This window comes from Xenopus tropicalis, chromosome 4, assembly GCF_000004195.4.
Source record: "Xenopus tropicalis strain Nigerian chromosome 4, UCB_Xtro_10.0, whole genome shotgun sequence".
NCBI classification, from domain to species: domain Eukaryota; kingdom Metazoa; phylum Chordata; class Amphibia; order Anura; family Pipidae; genus Xenopus; species Xenopus tropicalis.
In genome coordinates this window covers 141,476,281-141,499,671 of record NC_030680.2, presented here as the reverse complement: position 1 = coordinate 141,499,671, position 23,391 = coordinate 141,476,281, and the positions used below count along the sequence as shown (strand labels likewise).

Sequence of the window (23,391 nt, the reverse complement as noted above, 5' to 3'; positions counted from 1 at the left end):
AAAAGGCCAATATTTACTGATAATAAATTATCTTTAGATTAAGTTTTCACTCATAAAGTACAGATTTCCATTAAAAAAAACAATACAGTTTGTAAAGGGTTTGGCCTTTACAGACTGTATTGTACACCTAGGGGCACATTTACTAACCCACGAACGGGTCGAAATGAGTCCGATTGCGTTTTTTTCGTAAAGATTGGTATTTTGCGATTTTTTCGTATTTTTTGCAATTTTTTTCGGCGTCTTTACGAATTTTTCGTTACCAATACGATTTTTGCGTAAAAACGCGAGTTTTTCGTAGCCATTACGAAAGTTGCGTAAAATCTTGCGATTTTTCGTAGCGTTAAAACTTGCGCAAAAAGTTGCGCTTTTTTCGTAGCGTTAAAACTTACGCGAAACTTCGCACCTTTTAAGTTTTAACGCTACGAAAAAGGCGCAACTTTTCGTGTAAGTTTTAACGCTACGGAAAAAGCGCAAGATGTTACGCAACTTTCGTAAAGGCTACGAAAAAGTCGCGTTTTTACGCAAAAATCGTATTGGTAACGAAAAATTCGGAAAGACGCAGAAAAAATCGCAAAACATACGAAAAAGTCGCAAAATGTTCGTTTTCAAGTCGGAACTTTTCCAATTCGGGTCGAATTCGTGGGTTAGTAAATCAGCCCCCTAGGGTTGCCACCTTTGCCGGGTCGTAAACCCGGAAAAGGGGCATGTGATGATGTCAGTGCCGTGCGTTGCTGATGTCATCACGTGATGTGTGATGATGTTAGGGGCGGGGTTATTGCATCTGTCGAACCCAATTCTGAGGGTTTCTGCCCGATTTTCAGAATGTCTAAAACCAGGCAGAAGTTTTTGACATGGACAGGTGGCAACCCTACATATGCCAGAAAGTTCAGGGGCACATCTAATAAATGCATGTTGTGGGGCTGCACTGATTGCATTGAAATTAAATTACAATCCATGCAGATCTTTATGCTGTATTTTCAAGCAGCGGCCTAGATTTTTCATGATTTTCATGTAAACCTCAGACTACAATACATGCAACCATGTCTTCCAAATGCCATACGAAGGGGCACATTTAGAAAGGGCATTTAAAAAGGCATTAATATACAATCTAAATCATGACATGGTAATTTTCATGACATAAATTATTTGTAGCCTGAATGCTATGTCGAGAGTGGTGTCAAATAATGGAGTTATTTAGGGCATTAGCCTTGCTTTGAAAATAAGTACACAACTTTATTAATACACCAGTCAGCTCTAATAGATGGTTCCTGTGACCATAATGCATGACTTTATTTAATGTATAAGGGCAACAGGTAATTTATTTCACATAGCATTTATTATATATTGAAAGATTGGAGCTTAAACAATGTCCCCCACCCCCAGTTCTGTCCAGCCTTACTGCAGGTATCTTTTCTACGGCTTTCACACATGAACAATGTTCTTTATGACACCAGTATGCACAAAATATTGAGGCCCACAGAACATTTTGCAGGGACCCCTCCAACTACTGCATGCACAATTGGTAAAAAGTGCTGACCTTGTCTACATGAAATATGAGAGATAGTAACAGGTAGATAATAAAGCTGGAAAGTCTTGCTTGGGTGCAAACGTCATACATCTCGTACACTGAACCTGTAGCTCTGGTGTCAAATGACTACAGGTGCCTAATTAGGTTTGTTTATGGAGAAACATTCCCTTCTAATGAGTGAATGCCATTTCAATTACCATGGCTTCAGGCTGCAGTCTCTTCAGTACTGTTCTTGGTCTGTAAGGCTAAAGGTGGCAACACACGTGGCAATCTGCGATCTTTCGTGCCACCATCGGTAGAAACAATAGGATTTCAACCTCCTTCTGCCGATTCAGCGCTGAAGGCAGAAGGCCTTCTATGGCTCATGATCAAAATCCTTTAACTGGCCCGATCGGCGAGTCGACCGATATCAGCCGACTCGCCATACACACACCGAATATCGTACGAAACGAGGTTTCGGTGCGTGCATGGCCAGCTTAATGCCACAAGTAGCATATTCACGGCAAGCTGAAAAACGATTGCAGAGAATACGCTATTGTAAAATCCTCCTTGTGCCTGCACTGCAAAGCATTGAATATGCTCAGTTGCAGGCACATGTAGTCAATATCCAATGCGAAGTCTCCCGGTTTTTGGTGTATGTTGGCTACATGTGCCTGCACTCAAGCATATGCAATGCATCCCGGTGCAGGCACAAGTAGAAGTTTTTTCAAGGTATTCTCGGTAGGGATGTACCAAATCCCGGATTCAGTTCGGGATTCGGCCGATTCCTGACGTTTTTTCAAGGATTCAGTTTCGGCTGGATCTGTGTGGGGAACCGAATCCTAATTAGCATATGGCAATTATAATTCCGAAAGGGTTAAATGGACAGTGAAAAATTTTTTTTTTAACCCCTTCCAGTCTTAATCAGCGTATGCGAATTCGGATTCAGCCGAATCCTGCTAGGTGGGTTTGGCCGATCCCAAAAATGTGGGTTCGGTGCATCCGTAATTCTCGGCAAGCGTTCTTCAGTTTGCCAAGAATACACTACGTGTGACATTAGCCTTGGGTGGGCCATCCTTGGGACAAATAATGCAATAATGTGCTTGGGTGTTAGCCGATCAATATAACAGGACTGTCGGCTAATGTTATGCGTGCCCTTCATATTAAGCAGCGGGCACATATAAACTTGCCCACCTGGAGCAGCTATATAAGAAACAGGCCCTGCGGTCCGGGCCCCCAGCAACTGTGGGGTCAGCTTCCTCTATAGTTTCACCACTGACATCTGGGAGATTATGGGAATATAGTTTGTGTCTATCAAAGGGTGAAATATCCAATACTGTGTGTGTCATCTTTAATTTCTGTATGAGAAGCCAAACTCCACCCACACCCCAAACTCCACCCACACCCAGCAAGAATCATAAGGATGACGAGTCTTTAATATGATTTGCTCATTTAATTTATTACAAATATTTCTATATGATCTGCTTATTACAAATAACACCATCATCCTTTAGCACATTCTTCGTTATAATGTATAAACCAAGTTTGTTATAAGTAGTTCATATTTCTAACTGCGATCTTCATAAAGGATATCCAGCCCTAAATCCTTTTTTGTTCAAAATGTTACACATCATGCATTAAGTAAGTATCTGCAATGAAAATACACACTGGGTTCTCATTATACCCATAGGGTACAGTTTAAAATATTCCCCATATACTTGGCAGTTTGATAAAAGCTATGAATGAATGAATGAATGCATTGCCAGATTAATGTAATAGATGACATCAAACGGAAGATGTGTACCTTTTAAAAATGGGGATGTATTCCCTTTAAAACTTTAAAGTTTGAGGTAAAGCCAACTGAGTATAGAACTTTCTATGTATTTTGGCTGGGGTTGCAGCATATGAACTGGCCTATTCAAGCAACATGGCAGCTCCCACTTATGTGCAATTTCAAAACACATATGGAAGGAATATTTAGTGTACAAAATTCATTATTCTTTCCTAGTCTCTATAAGCATACAAATAAAGGGTTTTATATACACATAGTAAACAATGTACCCCCTTATTGTAAACTATAGGGATATTAAGTCACCAAGGAGCTCCATGACCATATAAAAGCATAAGGCTGAAGGTTGCAGGTCATGGAACTCTGAGGCGACTGCTAGAACATATATCAAGAAGGGGGTACATTATTATAATATACAAGTTTAAGAGTGTCATGTGACAAATGACATCACTAAGCACCAAACAGACAACATCCCTTATGATATCACTAAGCACCATGTAAGAGGATATAATATACAGGATTTCCACGCCTCTTGTGTATTACGTTCATTCGCTGTGTTGAACACACTCGCTATCAGTGGATTTGGGCAAGATCACTACTTGCAATAATATCTATGCTCTCACATACAGAAGTAAAGCAGGGTTTCATCCAGATAGCAGCCCAGTTTTAGAGTAACATTATCCATGCAGAGGTCCTTATGAATTGTGCTTAGTACAATTATAAAGCTACCGTTTCTAGCATCCTTATGGATTTATACAAAAGTGCCCCAAATTATGATACGTTTCCCTCCAAGCATCTTACCATCTAATTGTAGAAAAGCTCAAAACTAGCTCCTTTGCGCTTTAAAGCTTACACTCATTTGTCACACGAGTTCTGAAACGTCCCAATAATGGTCCTTAAAGTGCTTAATGAGACATGGTTCCCCAGCAGCCTACGATGCCAGCACTGCGGGTTTTGAGTGTAGGAACATGCTCAGATTCAGGCAATGTAAACTGTGGACTAAACCACGAACATATGGGGGACTATAGGTAGGAACATCCCACGCAGAGTTCTCAGGGGCTCCTGTTCTGCCAATGCTTATGAAGTACTGTTTCTACAGTCCTCTTCCCACATCTTATACGCTGCTTCTATAGTACCCTGACTCACATCGTTGAAGATTTCTGGCAAAAAAAAAAAAAAAAAAAAAAAAAAAAAAGGGACAAAATATTTAAAATCCAGGCAAAGAAATTTGTCCTAAAATACCATAGCTACACCAAAAGATCCCTAATGAGGGTTAAGCCGAATTTTATTTAAAGGATAAAGGTCCATATGGATTGAGGGTTGTATAGGCAAGGTCTGGACAATTAAAAAGGTTATAAGAATAGGTTTTACAGGAACATTTTCTCCTACCATGCATTACTAACAGACCTGGACTGGCAATCTTACAGCCAGAGGAGTTGCTGAAAGTTGCCAGAGACCAGGGGTCGGGAACCTTTTTGGCCGAGAGCCATAAACACCACATATTTTAAAATGCAATTCCGTGAGAGCCATACAATATGTTTGGCTGCAGATGCTGTGGGGCAAGGTAGGGTGGGTCCCAAGGATGCCGGATGTGGATGCGATGCAGAGGAGGGTGTGGTCTGCGCTCGGCGGATAGAAGACGTGTTCTAAGGCTTAGAACACGTCTTCTATCCGCCGAGCACAGGGGCAAGGTAGGGTGGGTCCCGAGGATGCCGGATGCAATGCGTAGGAGGGCGTGGCCTGCTCTCAGCAGATAGAAGACGTGTTCTAAGGCTTAGAACAAGTCTATCTACTGAGCGCAGGCCACGCCCCCATTTTTTTTTTTTTTTTTTTTTTTTTATTAAAGATTTGGCAGCGAGCCAGATGCAGCCATCAAAAGAGCCACATCTGGCTCACGAGCCATAGGTTCCCTAACCCTGCCATAGACACTATTTATTGGGCAGGTGGGGGGGGGGGTGGCTGTTTGGGTCTGTGTACTTCAAATGCCAGGGCCTATTTTGTACCCCAGTCCAGGCCTAACTACCAACCATATTTAGAATGAGGTTAAGAAGAATAGTTGATCTTCCCCCTGCCCATTTAGTAAATTGCAGTACCTGCAGTTCCCAGTCCTGTAGGTAGAGGGAGTCGCATCTTTCCTCCGCTGTGCTTGAATCTTTCAGCTAGGGCTTTCTTAATGAGTGACACTGCGCAGTCTGCATGCCAAACTGGCAGCTCCAGACCTCTCATACACTGAATGGTACGATCCTTCTCCTCCAATGTAATCAGCCCTCGCACATAGGATACGTGTGTCATGAACGCCATGTCTATGTTCACTGCTTCGCCGTGCATTAGGGCAGGTAAGACTTTCTGGAAATTGGCAAAATAGGAACAAGTTGAATATATTGTACCTATCCCATGATTTGTTTCATTTGTGCTCCATTCTGGGAGTACAAAAAGCTGCACCTCTAAAGGGGCCATAGGTGCAAACTCCAATGTAAGAAGGTGTAATACAACTTTAGGGCTTATTTAGGTTCAAGTTATGCCCATATGATGTAAATAAGGCCTTCTGTCTTTGCCCACAGTAGTAGGACTGCTTTACAGAAATCAAGAAAACAGAGCAGCTGTCTCCACTCCTTTTCTTTATGCAAGAAAGTAGTACATATTTTATTACAGTATAATGTGGTATGAAAAGATAAGATGACATTCTGCAGTGTTTATTAGAAGCAATATTTCCATCAAACCATAGGATTAATATCAATATGAAATTCACAAAAGCCATGTAATCTATAACTATAACTGACAGACAATCACTCAGAAGGAAATAAGGTCAGATACAAACACTGGTTTATCAAGAAACAGAATGACAGTTCTTGATGCCAGAGGAATGTGCCTTCCCAACCACATTCAGAAACATCAAACAGGTTATTAATGACTGTGTATAGTAAATACTATGTACTGCTTTCCTTGAAATGAGCTCATAGAAATCTTGTTTCAAAAGGCTCAGGACCTGTGCTTTTCTCCGCAGAAGGTGATTTAGTAACACTAAACCCTAAATAAGAGTTGGAACTCAATTGTGGAACTTTTTGCAGACTGAAATCAAGCACCCGCAAAATACTAAAGACATTTACCATCTCCAGCTCTGGGCTGATCACATGACCATAGTCCACTAGACGGTCCAGATCATCCTCCCAGAGATTGGGGGCCAGCTCCTCCAACATTGTTTCAATGGCGAGTCTGGTGGTCTTTAGGGCGGGGTCCCCACGACTTGTAACACCTAGCCTAGATTGAAATTTTGTATCTAGCAGGTGTTTCCCATGGAGCTCTAGGAGTTCAAACAAACCCTTATGCTTCATTAATGCCATCTGGAAATAAAATAACAGATTTAAACAAACTTTTTTTTTTATAAGGTTTTAATGCATAATATATTTCTTAGCATAATGAATGATTTAAATATAATCACTATTAAAAGCAATATATGTTCTAGGCTATCTGCACTGCTAGTTCTGACTACTTGTGCCACTGAAACCGTTCCCCTAGTCAGCTCCCCAGTTCCCACAATGCCTTGCATATTCAGTAATGTAAGATTTGCAAATAATCACAAAGCAAGACATTGTGGGAACTAGATTGTTGACGATCAATTATAAATCTTACTGAAAACGTGTAATTTATGTATACTGGAAAGTTGCCAAGTGTGACATTTTTCTTCTGTGCAAAGTTGTATATAGGGCTACATCACCTTTGTGTTATGCATGAAACAAATATGTTTACTATAAACAGTAAAGAAAAAAAACTGGAATTTGTCACATTTGTGGTTTGGACAAGGTATAGTTAATGGTAGCCACAGTGTGAGACTGATGTATATACTGTACTATAAACAGCAGTAGAATTTGCTGCACATATTTGAAATATTTTATAGATGACAATGATGGGAAACCCTAAATCTACAGTCATTTGACAATGAAGAACGCACAGACATGTATTGAGAAGTACCTTGAGGATTTCACCAAGGCCATTAGAGATCTGTCGGCGCGGAATCGTTTGGATAAAGGACCTGTCCAGGAAGGTGGCGGCCGGAGGAGTGTAGCTTCCCAGCTTATTTTTGCAGTTGCAGAAATTGACGCCATTCTTGGCCCCAACGCTGGCATCGACGTAGGAGAGGAGGGTTGTAGGAACTCGAATGTAAGGGGTGCGACGCCTGTAAAGGGAAGCGGCTAGGCCTACAATGTCCAAACAAACGCCACCTCCGATAGCAATGATCGGCTCAGTACGTCTATCGAGGGAAAACTTGTGGACTTCCTGTAGTATGTTCATCACCAGGTCCATGGATTTGGTTTCTTCAGTGGTTACGAAAGGGAGAATTTTATAATTGACATTGTTGGCCTCAAGGTACTTTCGGACTCTGGCGCCGTACAATTTATCGACGGTCGTGTCTATTACTATTAAACGCTTTTGTGGCTTCTTCTGGTAGGCCTCCAGCTCTTCTGCATCGGACACATGGCCATAGAGAAGGGTAGGATTGCATGGGTCAAGGAGGTCCTGGCTTTCTACCACTTTGTAGCGGAAAATGATGGGGGCCTGTACTGTCCAGCAGATACCAGAACTGCAGATCTTTTCCCCACTGTAAAGAAACAAATATTTAACAGTATTAATGATATGTAATAAAGAAATGCATAATGGAGTAATTGATTATGCAAAGAACAGATGTGATTAGAGTAGAGCCTTCTTTAGATGGATAACTAGGGATACTGTCTTGGCCCCAATAGTGGAGCCCAAAGAAACACATTTGAATATAGGAGGATATGAGATATATTAGAGCTGAAGAACTACAGTAACACTATCAGTGTTGTCCAAGCTATGATTCTTCACCTGTTGGAGCTCAACTGCCAGTAGGCTGCTAACAACTGAAGGGCTGTCAGAAGATACGGAGAGTCTTAGTTTAACAACAGTTGACAGCCCATGGGCCCTCTAGTACTACTTTATAAATAACTGGGCACAGAAAAGTATTCTGTTCCCAGTCCTTGCTCTTATACAGTTGGTGCCTTCCACAAAACAGACACACAAGAGCTGCCATTTACTTGCAGAGAGTCAGCAATACCAGGATTTGTACATATAGGGAGCAACGTAGTAAATTAAAATTTTTACCATGCCTAGCAGCCCATAGCAACCCACCGGCAGGTAACATTTACTGGTCATGCACACATCATGAGTTACTATATATGATGCAAACACATGCCAATACAATAGGAAAATTACCATACACTGAAAAACAAAGATAAAGCCCCCCACCCCCCAAACAAACTTACATTTTGGCTTGAGAAACCACAATCTGGTCTTCTTCCCAAGTGCAGGGAAATTCGTGCCCACTCTCCACCCGACACCAAGTGTTCTTCACCTGGATCAGTTTGTATTCTCTTTGCTTGCCGTGAATGCTGGGCAACTCCTTTTTGGAGGTCTCCTGAACAGGGGCCACTGGGTAGATTTCTCCAGCTGGCATCTTTGCAGTAAAAGTAGTTTGTTGCCTTCCAAGGGTGCTCCTTATAGGGTTTGAAAGGTGATTAAAACTTGCCGGCCCCTGAGATGTATTTATACAACTGTGGGCCAGTGAGTAGCCAATCAGTAGCCCTCAAGGGCAGTTCCCTGAGCAGGTTAAGGCACGTTACAGTTTATAAAACTGGTATTGTATAAGGCAAGAGGGAGTGGGCTGGGGCTTGGAGGAAGAGCCTATGTACAGTTCACTGACAGGTTGTATAAATTACATCAGGAAAAAAAAAAAAAAAAAAGTCCACAACTTTTTACATCTTCTAGTTGTATAAGTCAGACTTCAGCTCTATAGGTTATGAAATCCCATACAATCCGGCCAGCATTTGTACACAGATTCACTTTTCTTTCTAAGTGCTTTAATGAGAGAAAGAAAATAGTGTAAATTTGCATATATAATGGGCAAAGAGGGATTTAATGGTTTGCACACTTACACACACACAAGGTGTGTTCTATGATGTTTCAAGAGTCAGTGCCAGCAGTGCATAGAATATAAACAAACAAAATACAGTAGCAAATTACAAACACATTTAAAGGGGTAGTTTACCTTTAACGTTACCTCAGTATGGTATAGAACGAAAAATTCTTAGCATCTTTTCAATTGGTCTTCATTTTTAAAATAATTTTGTATAGTCTGAATTATTTGCCTTCTGACTCTTTTCATCTTTCAAATAGGGGGTCACTGACCCCAGTAGCCAATAAGCCATTAGTTTTTTTTATTCTTGTAATAACGTTACTTTTTATTCAGGCCCTCTATTCATAGTGCAGTTTCTCATGCAAACCCATTGCCTGGTTTCTAGGGTAATTTAGACCCATAGCAACCATATAAGTGTTCAAACAAGAGCTGAACATGAAGCCAATGCTGGATTTTGCCCCATTTGTGCACCCCACCCATGTCACAAATCCAGGCCTGCATTAAGCTATAAAATTTAAAAACCACAAATTAAAATGAAGACCAATTGTAAGTTGTCCCAGAATCACTTCCTACATCACACCAAGAGGCACATTCATTAAAGTACGACAGGTCCAAATACAAAAAAAATCATGTTTTTTCTAAAGTTTACAACTTTTGTATATTTTCTGCAATATTTTTGTTAATTTACGCAAATTTTTCGTACTCTGCACAACAAAATCATTTGTTGCAACGAGTACGAAAATTTTGGATACATTCAAGCTTTGGTATGGTGACTTTCCTTGGGCCGGGTTGGAGCTGCAGAGTGCCATTGAGCCCTATGGGAGACTTTCCTTGGGCCGGGTTGGAGCTGCAGAGTGCCATTGAGCCCTATGGGAGACTTTCCTTGGGCCAGGTTGGAGCTGCAGAGTGCCATTGAGCCCTATGGGAGACTTTCCTTGGGCCGGGTTGGAGCTGCAGAGTGCCATTGAGCCCTATGGGAGACTTTCCTTGGGCCGGGTTGGAGCTGCAGAGTGCCATTGAGCCCTATGGGAGACTTTCCTTGGGCCGGGTTGGAGCTGCAGAGTGCCATTGAGCCCTATGGGAGACTTTCCTTGGGCCGGGTTGGAGCTGCAGAGTGCCATTGAGCCCTATGGGAGACTTTCCTTGGGCCGGGTTGGAGCTGCAGAGTGCCATTGAGCCCTATGGGAGACTTTCCTTGGGCCGGGTTGGAGCTGCAGAGTGCCATTGAGCCCTATGGGAGACTTCCAAAATCATGCACTAAAGGTTCAAAGTCAGAAAGGTTTTCCCGCCGTTTACGATCGTTTGGATACGAAAACTTCGCGACTATCGGATCGCCATTCTCAAACTATTGTCTCAATACAAAAATTACGAGGTCTTCGTATTCAAACGAACAGAATTTGTGACTTTTCCCCAAACATCAGAAACGATCTGATTTCACGACTCGGATGCACACTTGAATGAATCTGGCCCCAAAAGTTAATTTTAAAGGGTAAACAACCCCTTTAAGCCAACTGACAGTATATAGGAAATGATATGGTTATACATAAATTAGGGAAGCACTGAATACTGGATTCAGTTCAGGATTCGGCCGAATCCCGGCGGTTTAAGGATTCGGTTTTGGCCAGATCTGCGGTCCTGGACGAACCGAATCCTAATTAGCATAAGCCAATTAGAATTCCGAAAGGGTTAAATGGGCAGTGAAAAAAAATGCAGTGTGCGGCGAGTTTTAACCCTTTCCGGTCCTAATCAGAATATGCGAATTAGGATTCAGATTCGGTTCGGGATTCGGCCGAATCCTGCTGGGTGGGTTCGGTACATCCCTAACATACAGTACAGGTATGGGACCAGTTATCCAGAATGCTTGGAACCTGGGATTTTCCAGATAAGGGGTCTTTCCGTAATTTGGATCTTCCTACCTTAAGTCTACTAAAAACTTAAAACATTAAACACAATAGGATTGTTTTACATCCAATAAGGATTAATTATATCTTAGTTGGGATCAAGTACAGGTACTGTTTTATTATTACAGAGAAGAGGGAATCATTTAACCATTAAATAAACCCAATAGGGCTGTTCTGCCCCCAATAAGGGGTAATTATATCTTAGTTGGGATCAAGTACAGATACTGTTTTATTATTACAGAGAAAAGGGAATCATTTAACCATTAAATAAACCCAATAGGGCTGTTCTGCCCCCAATAAGGGGTAATTATATCTTAGTTGGGATCAAGTACAGGTACTGTTTTATTATTACAGAGAAAAGGGAATCATTTAACCAATAAACCCAATAGGCAGGGCCGGATTTCAAAACGCGGCGCCCCGAGGCCACCCCCTGTCACGCCCCTCCCCCCCCACTGAGTGTAATGGGGGGGGGGGGGAGGGGGTGCTTGTGCGCGTGCGCAGTACCCCAAATGAACAAAAAATGTCAGATTTTGGTGCGGCGGCATGCCGCCCCCAGGTTTCTGCCGCCCTAGGCCCGGGCCTTTGTGGCCTCTCCACAAATCTGGGCCTGCCAATAGGGCTGTTCTGCCCCCAATAAGGGGTAATTATATCTTAGTTGGGATCAAGTACAGGTACTGTTTTATTATTACAGAGAAAAGGGAATCATTTAACCATTAAATAAACCCAATAGGGCTGTTCTGCCCCAATAAGGGGTAATTATATCTTAGTTGGGATCAAGTACAGGTACTGTTTTATTATTACAGAGAAAAAGGGAATCATTTAACCATTAAATAAACCCAATAGGACTGTTCTGCCCCCAATAAGGGGTAATTATATCTTAGTTGGGATCAAGTACAGGTACTGTTTTATTATTACAGAGAAAAATCTGAATTATTTGTTTAAAATGGAGTCTATAGGAGACAGGCTTTCCGGATAACTGATCCTATACCTGTAAATGCCAGAAAAAAAAGTAACAAAGAAAAAGTATTAAATAGAAATAGGGCTTGCCATTACACAAGGAGAAGTTAATTATGGAAACACATGGCAGGGGAGGGGAACAAGCAGTCTTATGAAACCAGTATGTTACATATATAGGTTTTACCTTCTCCCTTTAGGGCATTGAAACTTTCCAAGTGGTAGTGGAAATTAAATGAGACACGTTAGGGGCCCGCAGCAGCTGGAAGGGGGGACAGAAGGAGCCCTGAGTACCGCCTACATATTAGGGCAGGGCCCCCCCGGCTTGTGTAACCATCAATGTTACATAAAATAAGGAAAACATAAGATTCATTCACTCACAAATAGAAACACGCCAGCTTTCCAGACACTCCTAACGCAGGGAACCTGGGCTGGCCATTGGTCCGGGGCAGAAGCCAACCCTACCTGCCCCCAGGGGGGCAACTGCTGAAGTCCGGCTCACGTGTGCTGCATTTAAAGCTCTCCGAGTCACGTGGGGGAATCAGGGTGAAGCTGTCGCAGGTGCGACACGTTGCAGTTTATATATAGCGCAGCGGCGGTGGCGGCGGTAGCTACACAGCACTGGTATGTTAGGGGATAACTCTTTTGTAACAAGGGTTTCGGGCAGTTTATAGTATTAATCATGGATACAAATATATAAATAAGTATTAATTGCCTTAACTCCACTTTTGTGGCCCCACCCTTTGCCAATGAAGTGATGAAGCAGCTCAAACTTCTGGGTTATACTAGAGCATTGCAGGGAGTTACAGAAGCAAAGAATATGCCTCTCCCAAAGCTGAAGTAATCAATATCTGTAATACTATTATGTGTATAAGCTTGAAAGTTGTAGTTGCACCACAGCTGTCTGCTATTGCATATAAAGCCACAATGGAGCATGTATGTATGTATATATTTATTTATAAAGTGCTACTTATATACACAACTCTGTACAGTAGATACATTAATACAAACAGGGGGTTATTAAGATAATAAAAGATAAATACACAGTATAACAATAAATACAAATAAATAAATAAATACAAAATACAGTTGCAATGAGTGTATAAGTGTATAAAAGTAACTAAATTATAATGTGCTGCTGCTCTGCACTGGTAAAAGTTGTGTGTTTACTTCAGAAAGTCTACAGTAATTTATATAAATAAGCTGCTATGTAGCCATGGAGGCAGCCATTCAAAGGAGAAAAGGCACATAGCAGACAACAGATAAAACACTATTGTATCCTACAGAACTTATCTGTTATCTGCTATGTAACCTGTGCCTTTTCTCCTTTTTTCCAGCTTGAATGGCTGCCCCCGTGGCTACACAGCAGCTTATTATATAAATTATAGTAGTGTTACTGTAGCAAACACACCAGTTTTACCAGTACAGGCCAACAGTGCATTATATTTTTATTACTTTAACGCTGTTTCATTTTTTGGTGTTACTGTTCCTTTAAGAGTCAAAGACACAAGAGGATGGAGGTCCCTGCCCCGTAGAGCTTACAATCTATATGGGAGGGTAACTTACAGACACAAATAGGCAAATATAAGTGCTGTAGGTCACAGTGGGTGACATTACAATATAAGTGCTAGTTCCCAGATCAGGTGCTGGGCGAGTGCTCCAAAAGGGAGTCTTTGAGTTTAGTTTTAAAAAAGACTGAGGGAGAATTCTATATATCTTAAAGGACAAATCAACCCAGAACATAATTATTTGCCTCATAAAAGAAAACAAGATTCTAAGCAACTTCAGCAACTGCAGTATACATTCATTACACATTTCTAATGGTTTTTGACTTATTTGTATATATAATTGCTATTAGAAGTATGTAACGCAAGGCAGCAGCCTGACAGACCTGTCTTGCTGGAGGAGACTGACCTTTGCCACATTGTTTAAAAAGTAACAACCAGGAGTTCAACAAATGCTGCTTTCAACAACAATTACATTTGTAATAACTTTAAAGAGGTTGTTCACCTTTATGATGTAGAGTAATGTTTTTGCAATTGGTCTTCATATTTTATTATTTGTGTCTGTTTAATTAGTTCATTTTTTTTGCTCAGCAAGTTTGGAATTTCAGCAGTTACCTGGTTGCAAATTACCTTAGCAACCAGGGAGTGGTCTGAATGAGAGACTGGTATATAAATAGGAGAGGGTTTGAATAGTAAAATGCATAGTTTTTTTGGTGGCTGGGTCTATGACCCTAATTTGAAAATTGTAACGAGTCAGAAGAAGGCAAAAAATTTAAAAACTGTTAAAATAAATAATAAAGACTAATTGAAAAGTTGCTTAGAATTGGCCATTCTATAACATACTAAAACTTGGCCATGTTGCAAACTACATCTCCCATCATCCTCCGTGAATGCCAGTCATTTAGATATTCCACGTGCAGATTGGTTCCCAGTTTGAGCTCTTTTAATGGACGTATTGGGTTGCCACCTGGTGGTTATTTTACTGGGCTAGCTGGTAAAAATCATGACTGAAGCCAATGTTATAAATAGGAGGATAAGAAAGATAAAACTATAGGATGCAGGGTTTTTTTTTCAGTAAAGTTGGTAACCTTAGTAATGCTCAGCCCCAAAATGGCTGAAAAACATTGGCAGAGAATATGCCCTATGCGCCATAGCTCTTAGGGATACATTGTACTGCCAATATGCCCCTCCCACAAGGGGGATATAGTGGACCATGTGGGAAATCATCTTTACCCTCAAGTATAAGGCCTGTGATATAAATACAAATTGTATTGGTCTTGAGACCTGGAAGAAATCCTCTTATGTGTTAATTAAGTACGGGTGTGACTGTCAGTCAAACGCTAATCCTAGGGGACTTGACATTTAACACCAAAGCAAACCTGAAATATTACATGGCACTAAGCTTCAAAGTGGGGGGGGGGGACAAAATCCCAAAAGTGGCATAAGGAATGTTGCAGAGTCTGCTGTTTTAAACTGACTAATCTGATTCAATTGTTGCATAAATCAACCTAAACTCAGGTGGGTACAACTCTTTCATTGGCCAGTGTCAACTGCAAGTCCAGTAGTCACTGCTTTTGGTTGTAGGGTGATGATGGAAGTTGTATCTTAGGGCTGGGGGTCAGCCGGTGGGCCTTCGCTTGTTTGGCTATGGATTACCAAAAATCATTTTAAGGTAGAGTATGTATCAAAAATATAGAATAAAAAATGTCATTGTTGAAATTGTGCATTTACCCCACTGGGCCTTCTGCATTCCTGGCATTTGCCCCGATTGATGTATAAAGCTGGCCATACAGTCTGGGCAGAGCTGGCCATAAAAGTTGCCGACTCGGCTCCTCCAAATTGTTTTAGCAACTTAACGGCCTGTATATGGGGTGCACGGGGCTAGCAGTGAAGCAATGAGCACATTTTTAGCTGTTAGGATTAGAAGCGAAATCTGGTGTTTCCATGGTGGGGGGAATTTTCTTGCAAGTCTGCACCAATTTTTTTTTTTTTTGCAACTGGTACTGACTGGCTAAAATGTTTGAATTTTAGGTACTAAAATGGATCTTCTTGCTGAGTATCTTGAAAAAATCACAGATCTGTGTAGCAGCAGCAGCAGCGGGGATGAATTTCCTCAAGAACTAAGAACTTGTCTGGAAACTGCATCGAATATTGTAGCCAAACTGAGGGCTTCTTCAGGACTCGCAAAGAAAGACTGTGCCGGTGCAGTCTGCGGGTAATCTTGTTTCTTCCAAATGCCCTGCTTTTCACTGCCAATTTTGCAGTACTAAATTGCTCTCTAAATGTCCTGCTCTCCTGCTGACCCCCTCTGAGAGTTTGTAATAGTCTTGCACCCCGGCAGCGCCATGATTTACAGTACTGCTGTTAATGTATGGGCAGGGATTGGGGCAGGGCTGTCACTTTTTCTGTCATAAAATGCTTGGGGGCCTGAGATTATTATTAACATTTATTTATAAAGTGCCACATATGCCGCAGCGCTGTACAATAAGTGGGTTTCATACATTGGACATACAGAGTAACATATAAAGCAACCAATAACCGATACAAGAGGTGAAGAGAGATTGTTATGAACTGCTTGGGGGACTCAGGGAGTGACAGGAAATGCTTGGGGGACTCAGGGAGTGACAGGAAATGCTTGGGGGACCCAGAGTGACAAGCAATACTTGGGGGACCCAGAGTGACAGGATATGCTTGGGGGACCCAGAGTGACAGGATATGCTTGGGGGACCCAGAGTGACAGGAAATGCTTGTGAAACACTGAGTGACAGAAAAATTTTGGGTGCCACAGTTTGTTATGAATTGCTTGGGGGACCCAGAGTGACAGGAAATGCTTGGGGGACCCAGAGTGACCGGAAATGCTTGGGGGACCCAGAGTGACCGGAAATGCTTGGGGGACCCAGAGTGACCGTAAATGCTTGGGGGAACCAGAGTGACCGTAAATGCTTGGGGGACCCAGAGTGACCGTAAATGCTTGGGGGACCCAGAGTGACAGGAAATGCTTGGGGGACCCAGAGTGACCGGAAATGCTTGGGGGACCCAGAGTGACCGGAAATGCTTGGGGGACCCAGAGTGACAGGAAATGCTTGGGGGACCCAGAGTGACTGGAAATGCTTGGGGGACCCAGAGTGACCGGAAATGCTTGGGGGACCCAGAGTGACCGGAAATGCTTGGGGGACCCAGAGTGACCGGAAATGCTTGGGGGACCCAGAGTGACAGGAAATGCTTGGGGGACCCAGAGTGACAGGAAATGCTTGGGGGACCCAGAGTGACCGGAAATGCTTGGGGGACCCAGAGTGACCGGAAATGCTTGGGGGACCCAGAGTGACAGGAAATGCTTGGGGGACCCAGAGTGACAGGAAATGCTTGGGGGACCCAGAGTGACCGGAAATGCTTGGGGGATCCAGAGTGACCGGAAATGCTTGGGGGATCCAGAGTGACCGGAAATGCTTGGGGGACCCAGAGTGACCGGAAATGCTTGGGGGATCCAGAGTGACCGGAAATGCTTGGGGGATCCAGAGTGACCGGAAATGCTTGGGGGACCCAGAGTGACCGGAAATGCTTGGGGGACCCAGAGTGACCGGAAATGCTTGGGGGATCCAGAGTGACCGGAAATGCTTGGGGGATCCAGAGTGACCGGAAATGCTTGGGGGATCCAGAGTGACCGGAAATGCTTGGGGGACCCAGAGTGACCGGAAATGCTTGGGGGATCCAGAGTGACCGGAAATGCTTGGGGGATCCAGAGTGACCGGAAATGCTTGGGGGATCCAGAGTGACCGGAAATGCTTGGGGGACCCAGAGTGACAGGAAATGCTTGGGGGACCCAGAGTGACAAGAAATGCTTGGGGGACCCAGAGTGACAGGAAATGCTTGGGGGACCCAGAGTGACAGGATATGCTTGGGGGACCCAGAGTGACAGGAAATGCTTGGGGGACCCAGAGTGACAAGAAATGCTTGGGGGACCCAGAGTGACAGGAAATGCTTGTGAAACACTGAGTGACTGAAAATGTTTGGGTACCACAGTTTGTTATGAACTGCTTGGGGGACCCAGAGTGACAGATAATGCTTGGGGGCTAGAGTGACAGGAAATGCTTGGGGTGTGGCTATAGAGTGGGAGTGGTCAACATTTTCAGGTATTTGGAATGGCAGAACATCCAGATTATATTAGGATAGCAGCCTGAGTGGCCAGATTGCCTCAATCCAGTCATATAACCACAAATCAAACATGGGATCCTTCAGCGATTCAGACCCTCTCAGCTACAGCTATTAAAAGAGATAAATTGGCTCAGATAATGGCGGCACTGTAGCATTGTGGGGATAAAAACCTCATGGGGGTGGCTCCGTAATATCTGTAGCTCTATAACAGGGGAAAACGGGGAGGGAGAGTAGAACTAAATCAGACCCATTATGATTTTCTTCTGGATTTATTATGTGGAGTTAAGGGACATCTAGTGTTTAAGGAGAACATACTTCACGTGTCAAAGGAAATAAAGAATTCACTGCAGAACTCAGTGTTAATGTACTTCATTATTGTTTTTTTTTAGAAATACCTCAAAGCAAGCTGCCCAGAGTGGCCAATGTACAGGTATGTGTATACATCTCTATATGTTTGTTTGTTTTGGACAAAGTCAGCTTTATACCCCTTTCTAGTAGAACCCTGGATCACAATCATCTTTCAGTAGCAGTTACATTTACACAAAACTGTAAACCACTGAAAAAATGTGTACAGGCATGGGATCTGTTATCCAGAAAGCTCCCAATTACAGGAAGCCATCTTCCATAGACTTCATTTTAATCAAATAATTCACTATTTTAAAAATGATTCCTGTTTTCTCTGGAATAATAAAACAGTGCCTTGCACTTGATCCTAGATATAATTAATCCTTATTGTATACAAAACAACCCTATTGGGTTTATTTAATGTTCAATTAACATTTTAGTAGACTTAAAGTTTGGAGATCCGAATTACAGAAAGATCCTTATCAGAAAACCTCAGGTCCCTAGCATTCTAGATAACAGGTCCCATACCTGCATAGAAAGTTAACACTTTCATCTTGAAGATTATTGGTTTGGGTGTAAATTCCCATGAACTGTTTAAAGTTAACTGTTTTGGGCTTCCGTACCAGCCCAAGGCCCCCACAGCCCATTAGCAGGGAAGATCTGTGCCCCCAAAGATGCCCCCAGTAGCCCCCCATCTTCTTTTCTGCAGGTTCCCTGCACATACTCTGGGCTGCTGTCACTTACCTGAGCTTAGGGATCCACTCACAGTATACTGTATATATAGGATATAAAATGTCACAATACAAGACTGATTAGTAATGAATTCAGATTTACATTACATACTGGGCAGCTCAGAAATCAGTGAATTCTGCATTAAAATTAACTAATCAGACCTGTAGCATCAGTGTCTATAATGGGCAAACCTCACTTTTCTGTTTGATGATTTGTGATAATCCCTAAACTCAGCAACCTAGAGCGCACTGAGCATGTGCAGTGCCACTGACACTCAAAAGGTGGCCTAATGAGATCCAAGATCATCTCCTTTAGTTTTTTGGGTTTTGTTCTCCTTTTATTTATAGGGTTTAGCTATTAAAAAATATTCCATCCATTAAATAAATCCTAGGAAGATCTTTCCTTACCAGAAGAACATCAGATCAGCCGTCTTTCTTTCTCCTGAAAAAATCCTCAGCAACATCATGTCAGAAACTGACCAGCAGGTGGCGCTGATGGGACATCATTTATTCATACTAATAGTACCCTTAATATCTTGGAAATAAAAAATAAAAAAAATAACCAATGTAAATTGCAAAAGTGCTTACGATAGCACTCTTATCAATTTAACATTCATTTATAGTAAAGGTTTACTTATCCTTTAAAGAGAATTGATCGTTCATATCCATGTCTGGGGGTCCTACAAAAGACTGTATACACGAGCTGTTTTTTTAAAAAAATTATTTATGTTAAATTCAGATAATAGACAAAACACAAACAGATGCTACTAATGTGTTCTTTTCTTGGTTTACATTTATGCTGGTGTCTATTGCCCTTTAGTCTATGCGATAACATAAAGAACAATACATATTTATGGTGCATTTTACTTTGATAACCAGTTTAATGGCAATGGAGATCGCCTGTGTTTTGCCACACATTCAACTTTCAGCTGGGGTAGGGGTAAAACAATGGGAATTACCCCTTTATTGAATTTTATGGTAATTGTCTGGACCTTGCCAGTTACCTTGTGGTCCAGGCAGTTATATCTTGGGAACATACCAATGATAATTGCCTAATTGGCAGCATTTTTCCACCTATTGGATGCTGCAAGGGTGGCAAAACACCCTAAACTTTCTACTGTAGTTCTGAACCCATCTGAGCTCACTTTATTTACTCTCCTGCCTCTAGGAATCAATGCTTACAAGATGCTCGCACATCTGACTAGAACCAAAAACATCCTTGCGCTAGGCATCTGCTCCACTTCCATCGCCCTTGCCATGGCACATGTTTTACCCAAGGATGGAAGGGTAGTTCTGTGCTTAGCCGAACCCTCGCCACAGGAATCCCAAGACCATTCTCCCCAGGCCGAGAAGATACAAAGAAAGGTTGGAGCGACCTGTGATATTTTGAAGGTAAATTACACCTTTCATTCAAAGCCAGTGCTTATCTGCCCACCATTGTACGACACGTAACCTGTTTGTTAATATTATAAAATCTAAGGTATTGCATTAAAAACCTCAAACAGAATCTGATTGGCTGGGAGATGTTTAGCTCTGTGACTGTTCTATTGCTCCTACTGGCCTTTTTATGGTGTAGTTTTTATTACTAAATTACACTTGCTCCCCTTGCAAATAATTCACTCCGCCATTTAACATGTTATTATTGGACCAACAAATGTATTTTTATCTGTAATATTGGTGCGTGCATTGTGCCTGAGTCTGAGCTTTCAGCCAGCGCTACACATTAGATCTGCTTTAGGCTAACCTATTGTTTCTCCTACTCCCATGTAACTGGAGGAGTCCCAAGCCCGACTTGGATTTCTTACTATTGAGTGCTATTCTGATACCTACTGGGAGCTGCTATCTTGCTCCCTTCCCATTGTTCTGCTGATCGGCTGCTGGGTGGGGGGGGGTGGGAGTATCACTCAAACTTGCAGCGCAGCAGTAAAGTGTGCCTGAGTCTGAGCTTTCAGAAGGAGTCAGCGCTACACATTAGAACTGCTTTCAGCTAACCTTTTGTTTCTCCTACTCCCATGTTACTTGAGGGAGTCCCAAGCCGGACTTGGATTTCTTACTATTGAGTGCTATTCTGATACCTACTGGGAGCTGCTATTTTACTCCTTTCCCATTGTTCTGCTGATTGGCTGCTGGGAGGGGGGGGGGGATATCACTCCAACTTGCAGCGCAGCAGTAAAGTGTGACTGAAGTTTATTAGAGCACAAGTCACATGACTAAGGGTTCCTGGGAAACTAAGAATATGTCTATCCCCACATCAAATTTCAAAATTAAATATAAAAAAATTTATATAAAAATGCTCTTTTGAGATTTCAGTGCAGGATTCAGTAATTAGCTGATGCATTTTGTAAAAACATGTTTTCCCGTGACAGAATCCCTTTAACCTCTGCAGCTGGTTCTGAAGCTGATTTACTTGTTTGACAAGGTTACCAAACAAGTGAATCATTGTCCATTTTGGACACTCTGAATGAGCCCAAATGAGATGCTCTTTAGGTCAGTGTCGAACTGGAGTGACTGGGGCTACCACCTCAAGGCCCCACCACCCCAACTATGGATGCCCTCCACCTCCCACCCAACAGAACCTCCAGCCACCAGTAATTCACCTTTGTGTCTCAGATCTTAAAAAACTGAACAATACTGGTCCTGATCATATTAAATGGCACTTGCCCAAACAGTCAGATTAAGTAGGTGACCAAGTGACATAACAGCATCACAGGGTTGGGAACTGGCTTCACTGAGGGCAGGTCCATGTAGAATCTTGGAGAATTACAAAATTACTATCAGGTATATTGCTGGTCAGTTTGTAATACCAGCATCGGCCTTGATGTGTGGGCCTGTCCGAAACCCGTGGGTTGGACTGACATGCACAGCAACATTGTGGGTCGCGGGCTGAGCTCTTCCTGCTGGCCTCCTTGCCTTTAACCTTATTGTTCCCCTCTTCCACCTTCGGCAGTGTCTATAGACTTGCACCTGCCCCACCCCCTCGGTGACATCAGAGGCAGGGCGGGTCAGACACGGGTATATAAATTGACGCAGCACAGCGGGTGGGTTAACTTTTTTTTAACCTGCACATCACTACCGGCCTTAGTTTGTGATTTACTGGTTAGGCCAATGAAGTACCAGTTGGGTTCCAACACACAAACAAAATTGCTGTAAAATGCACAACAAAAAGGGTTTGATCAGTGCACATCCTCTTCCAACATCAGTAATTCAATCTAAATTAGGTTTGTGAATTGAATTGCTTATTGCGCCGGCTACAGGGTATATAAATTCTACTGATTATTTACCCTTTAAATGGGAGGATTGTTTTCTGCCTCTTACACTGAGCGAGCGTACTGTATTATTTCCCCCCCATCCATAGGCAGACAGAGGCTTCAGCCCCGGCACAATTGCTTGCACTGAATAGCTACTTGTGAAATCTGCCAAGAGAAACCACCTTGACAAAGTCAAGGACTCTGAATTTAATGTTAAACTGGGTGAATAAATTATGCATGAAATTGTGTCGAAGTCCCTCGTGTGCAGAATTGCTCCTTTTTGATATGAAAGGTTAATTCAGAAAAGAGTCCAAAATAGCAGGAAATGATGGGGATAAGTGGAGAGTATTCACTGTTGTGAGCTCTTATTACCAGAAATTGTATTTCTCCCCACTCTTCCCTTGGGATGTAGCTGTAGCAGAGAACACAGGCTGCGCTCAGGAGCGCTCCGTAAGGGAGGGTGGGAGAGAGGAACCAATGCTGGAGACTAAGGCAAAAGAGACTGACCCTTTGGGTTGGCAGACTAACACGACACAAAAGGTCAGCAGTCGCGCAAGCCTCTGATATATGGCTCTAATAACAATATCCGTACAGTAGGACACAGGGTTCATTCCAGGGGAGAGAGGTTTTATCTCTGCCTGCTGTTATGGGAAGCATGGTGGGACTTGCTATGGTTATCATTCCACCCAGTTACCATTCCCCACTCCCAGCCCCAAGCATCCGATATAAATTTAGGGAGATGCATAAAATTATGGAAAGGTCAACAACTATATTTGTGGCATGTTATAATAGTTACTGTAACCAAGGAGGGAACACTCATTGCCTCTTTTTGTAGTTTATTGACCCATGAACCCTTCCTTTTCTTTGTATGGGCGCCGGTTCCTGTATCTTTTACAGCCAGAGCCACCACACTGGGCATGGGGGAGCCGAAAAAAAGAGCCAATGAGCTGGAGCACCTATCGCAGGTTCAAGTGAAGCATGTTTACCCCTCCTGTACAAACATGGCTGCTCAATTACATTGCTTTTGAGGGGATTCTGGGAAAGCAGGAAGGGCTACCTGCCATCCAGTAGTGCACCTAGGATGCTAATCCTTACTAAATCTCCTCAGTGGAGCCTCAAACTGCTATTCTAACTAGCCCTATTCCTGTCTGTCACACCTAGGGGGGATTTATTAACCTTCGAGTTTTTTTTTACGATTTTGAGTTTTTTTTTGCACTAAAAAAAACTCTAATTCGAATTATATTTCAAAAACGCAAATGTACGATATTTATTAAGTGCAAAAAACCTGAAAACTCGAATGTAAAAATTCGCACTCTAAAAGCTTGCA

General features: G+C 42.5%; 2 protein-coding genes across 5 annotated transcripts in view; one reads left to right on the top strand and one right to left on the bottom strand.

Annotated features, from left to right (window-relative positions):
- Window positions 1-2,945: 2,945 nt before the first annotated feature.
- Window positions 2,946-12,562, bottom strand: LOC100492806 (2-epi-5-epi-valiolone synthase). Of its 3 annotated transcripts, none has more exons than XM_002940475.5 (6): window positions 12,465-12,562; window positions 8,579-9,170; window positions 7,266-7,893; window positions 6,404-6,637; window positions 5,390-5,642; window positions 2,946-4,456 (listed from the first exon to the last, which is right to left on the bottom strand). In XM_002940475.5, the coding sequence occupies exons 2-6, from the start codon at window positions 8,767-8,769 to the stop codon at window positions 4,374-4,376; spliced, it is 1,389 nt and encodes a 462-aa protein (XP_002940521.1). In that variant the 5' UTR covers window positions 8,770-9,170; window positions 12,465-12,562; the 3' UTR covers window positions 2,946-4,373. The 3 variants fall into 3 exon arrangements, with proteins under 3 accessions (XP_002940521.1, XP_004914210.1, XP_031757073.1); XM_004914153.4 differs by having other exon boundaries at window positions 2,948-4,456; window positions 8,579-8,809; window positions 12,465-12,560; XM_031901213.1 differs by lacking the exon at window positions 12,465-12,562 and adding an exon at window positions 12,271-12,398 and having other exon boundaries at window positions 2,948-4,456.
- A 48-nt stretch (window positions 12,563-12,610) lies between these two features.
- Window positions 12,611-23,391, top strand: part of MGC147226 (uncharacterized protein mgc147226) — a 51,551-nt gene continuing 40,770 nt past the window's right edge. Inside the window, exons 1-4 of one of the 2 annotated variants that reach the window (XM_012961363.3) lie at window positions 12,611-12,707; window positions 15,620-15,803; window positions 18,130-18,170; window positions 19,985-20,208. In XM_012961363.3, the coding sequence (XP_012816817.1) occupies window positions 15,628-15,803; window positions 18,130-18,170; window positions 19,985-20,208 (441 nt within the window). In that variant the 5' untranslated portion in view covers window positions 12,611-12,707; window positions 15,620-15,627. The remainder of the gene's footprint in view (window positions 12,708-15,619; window positions 15,804-18,129; window positions 18,171-19,984; window positions 20,209-23,391) is intronic. The other variant, NM_001079162.1, reaches the window with a different exon arrangement.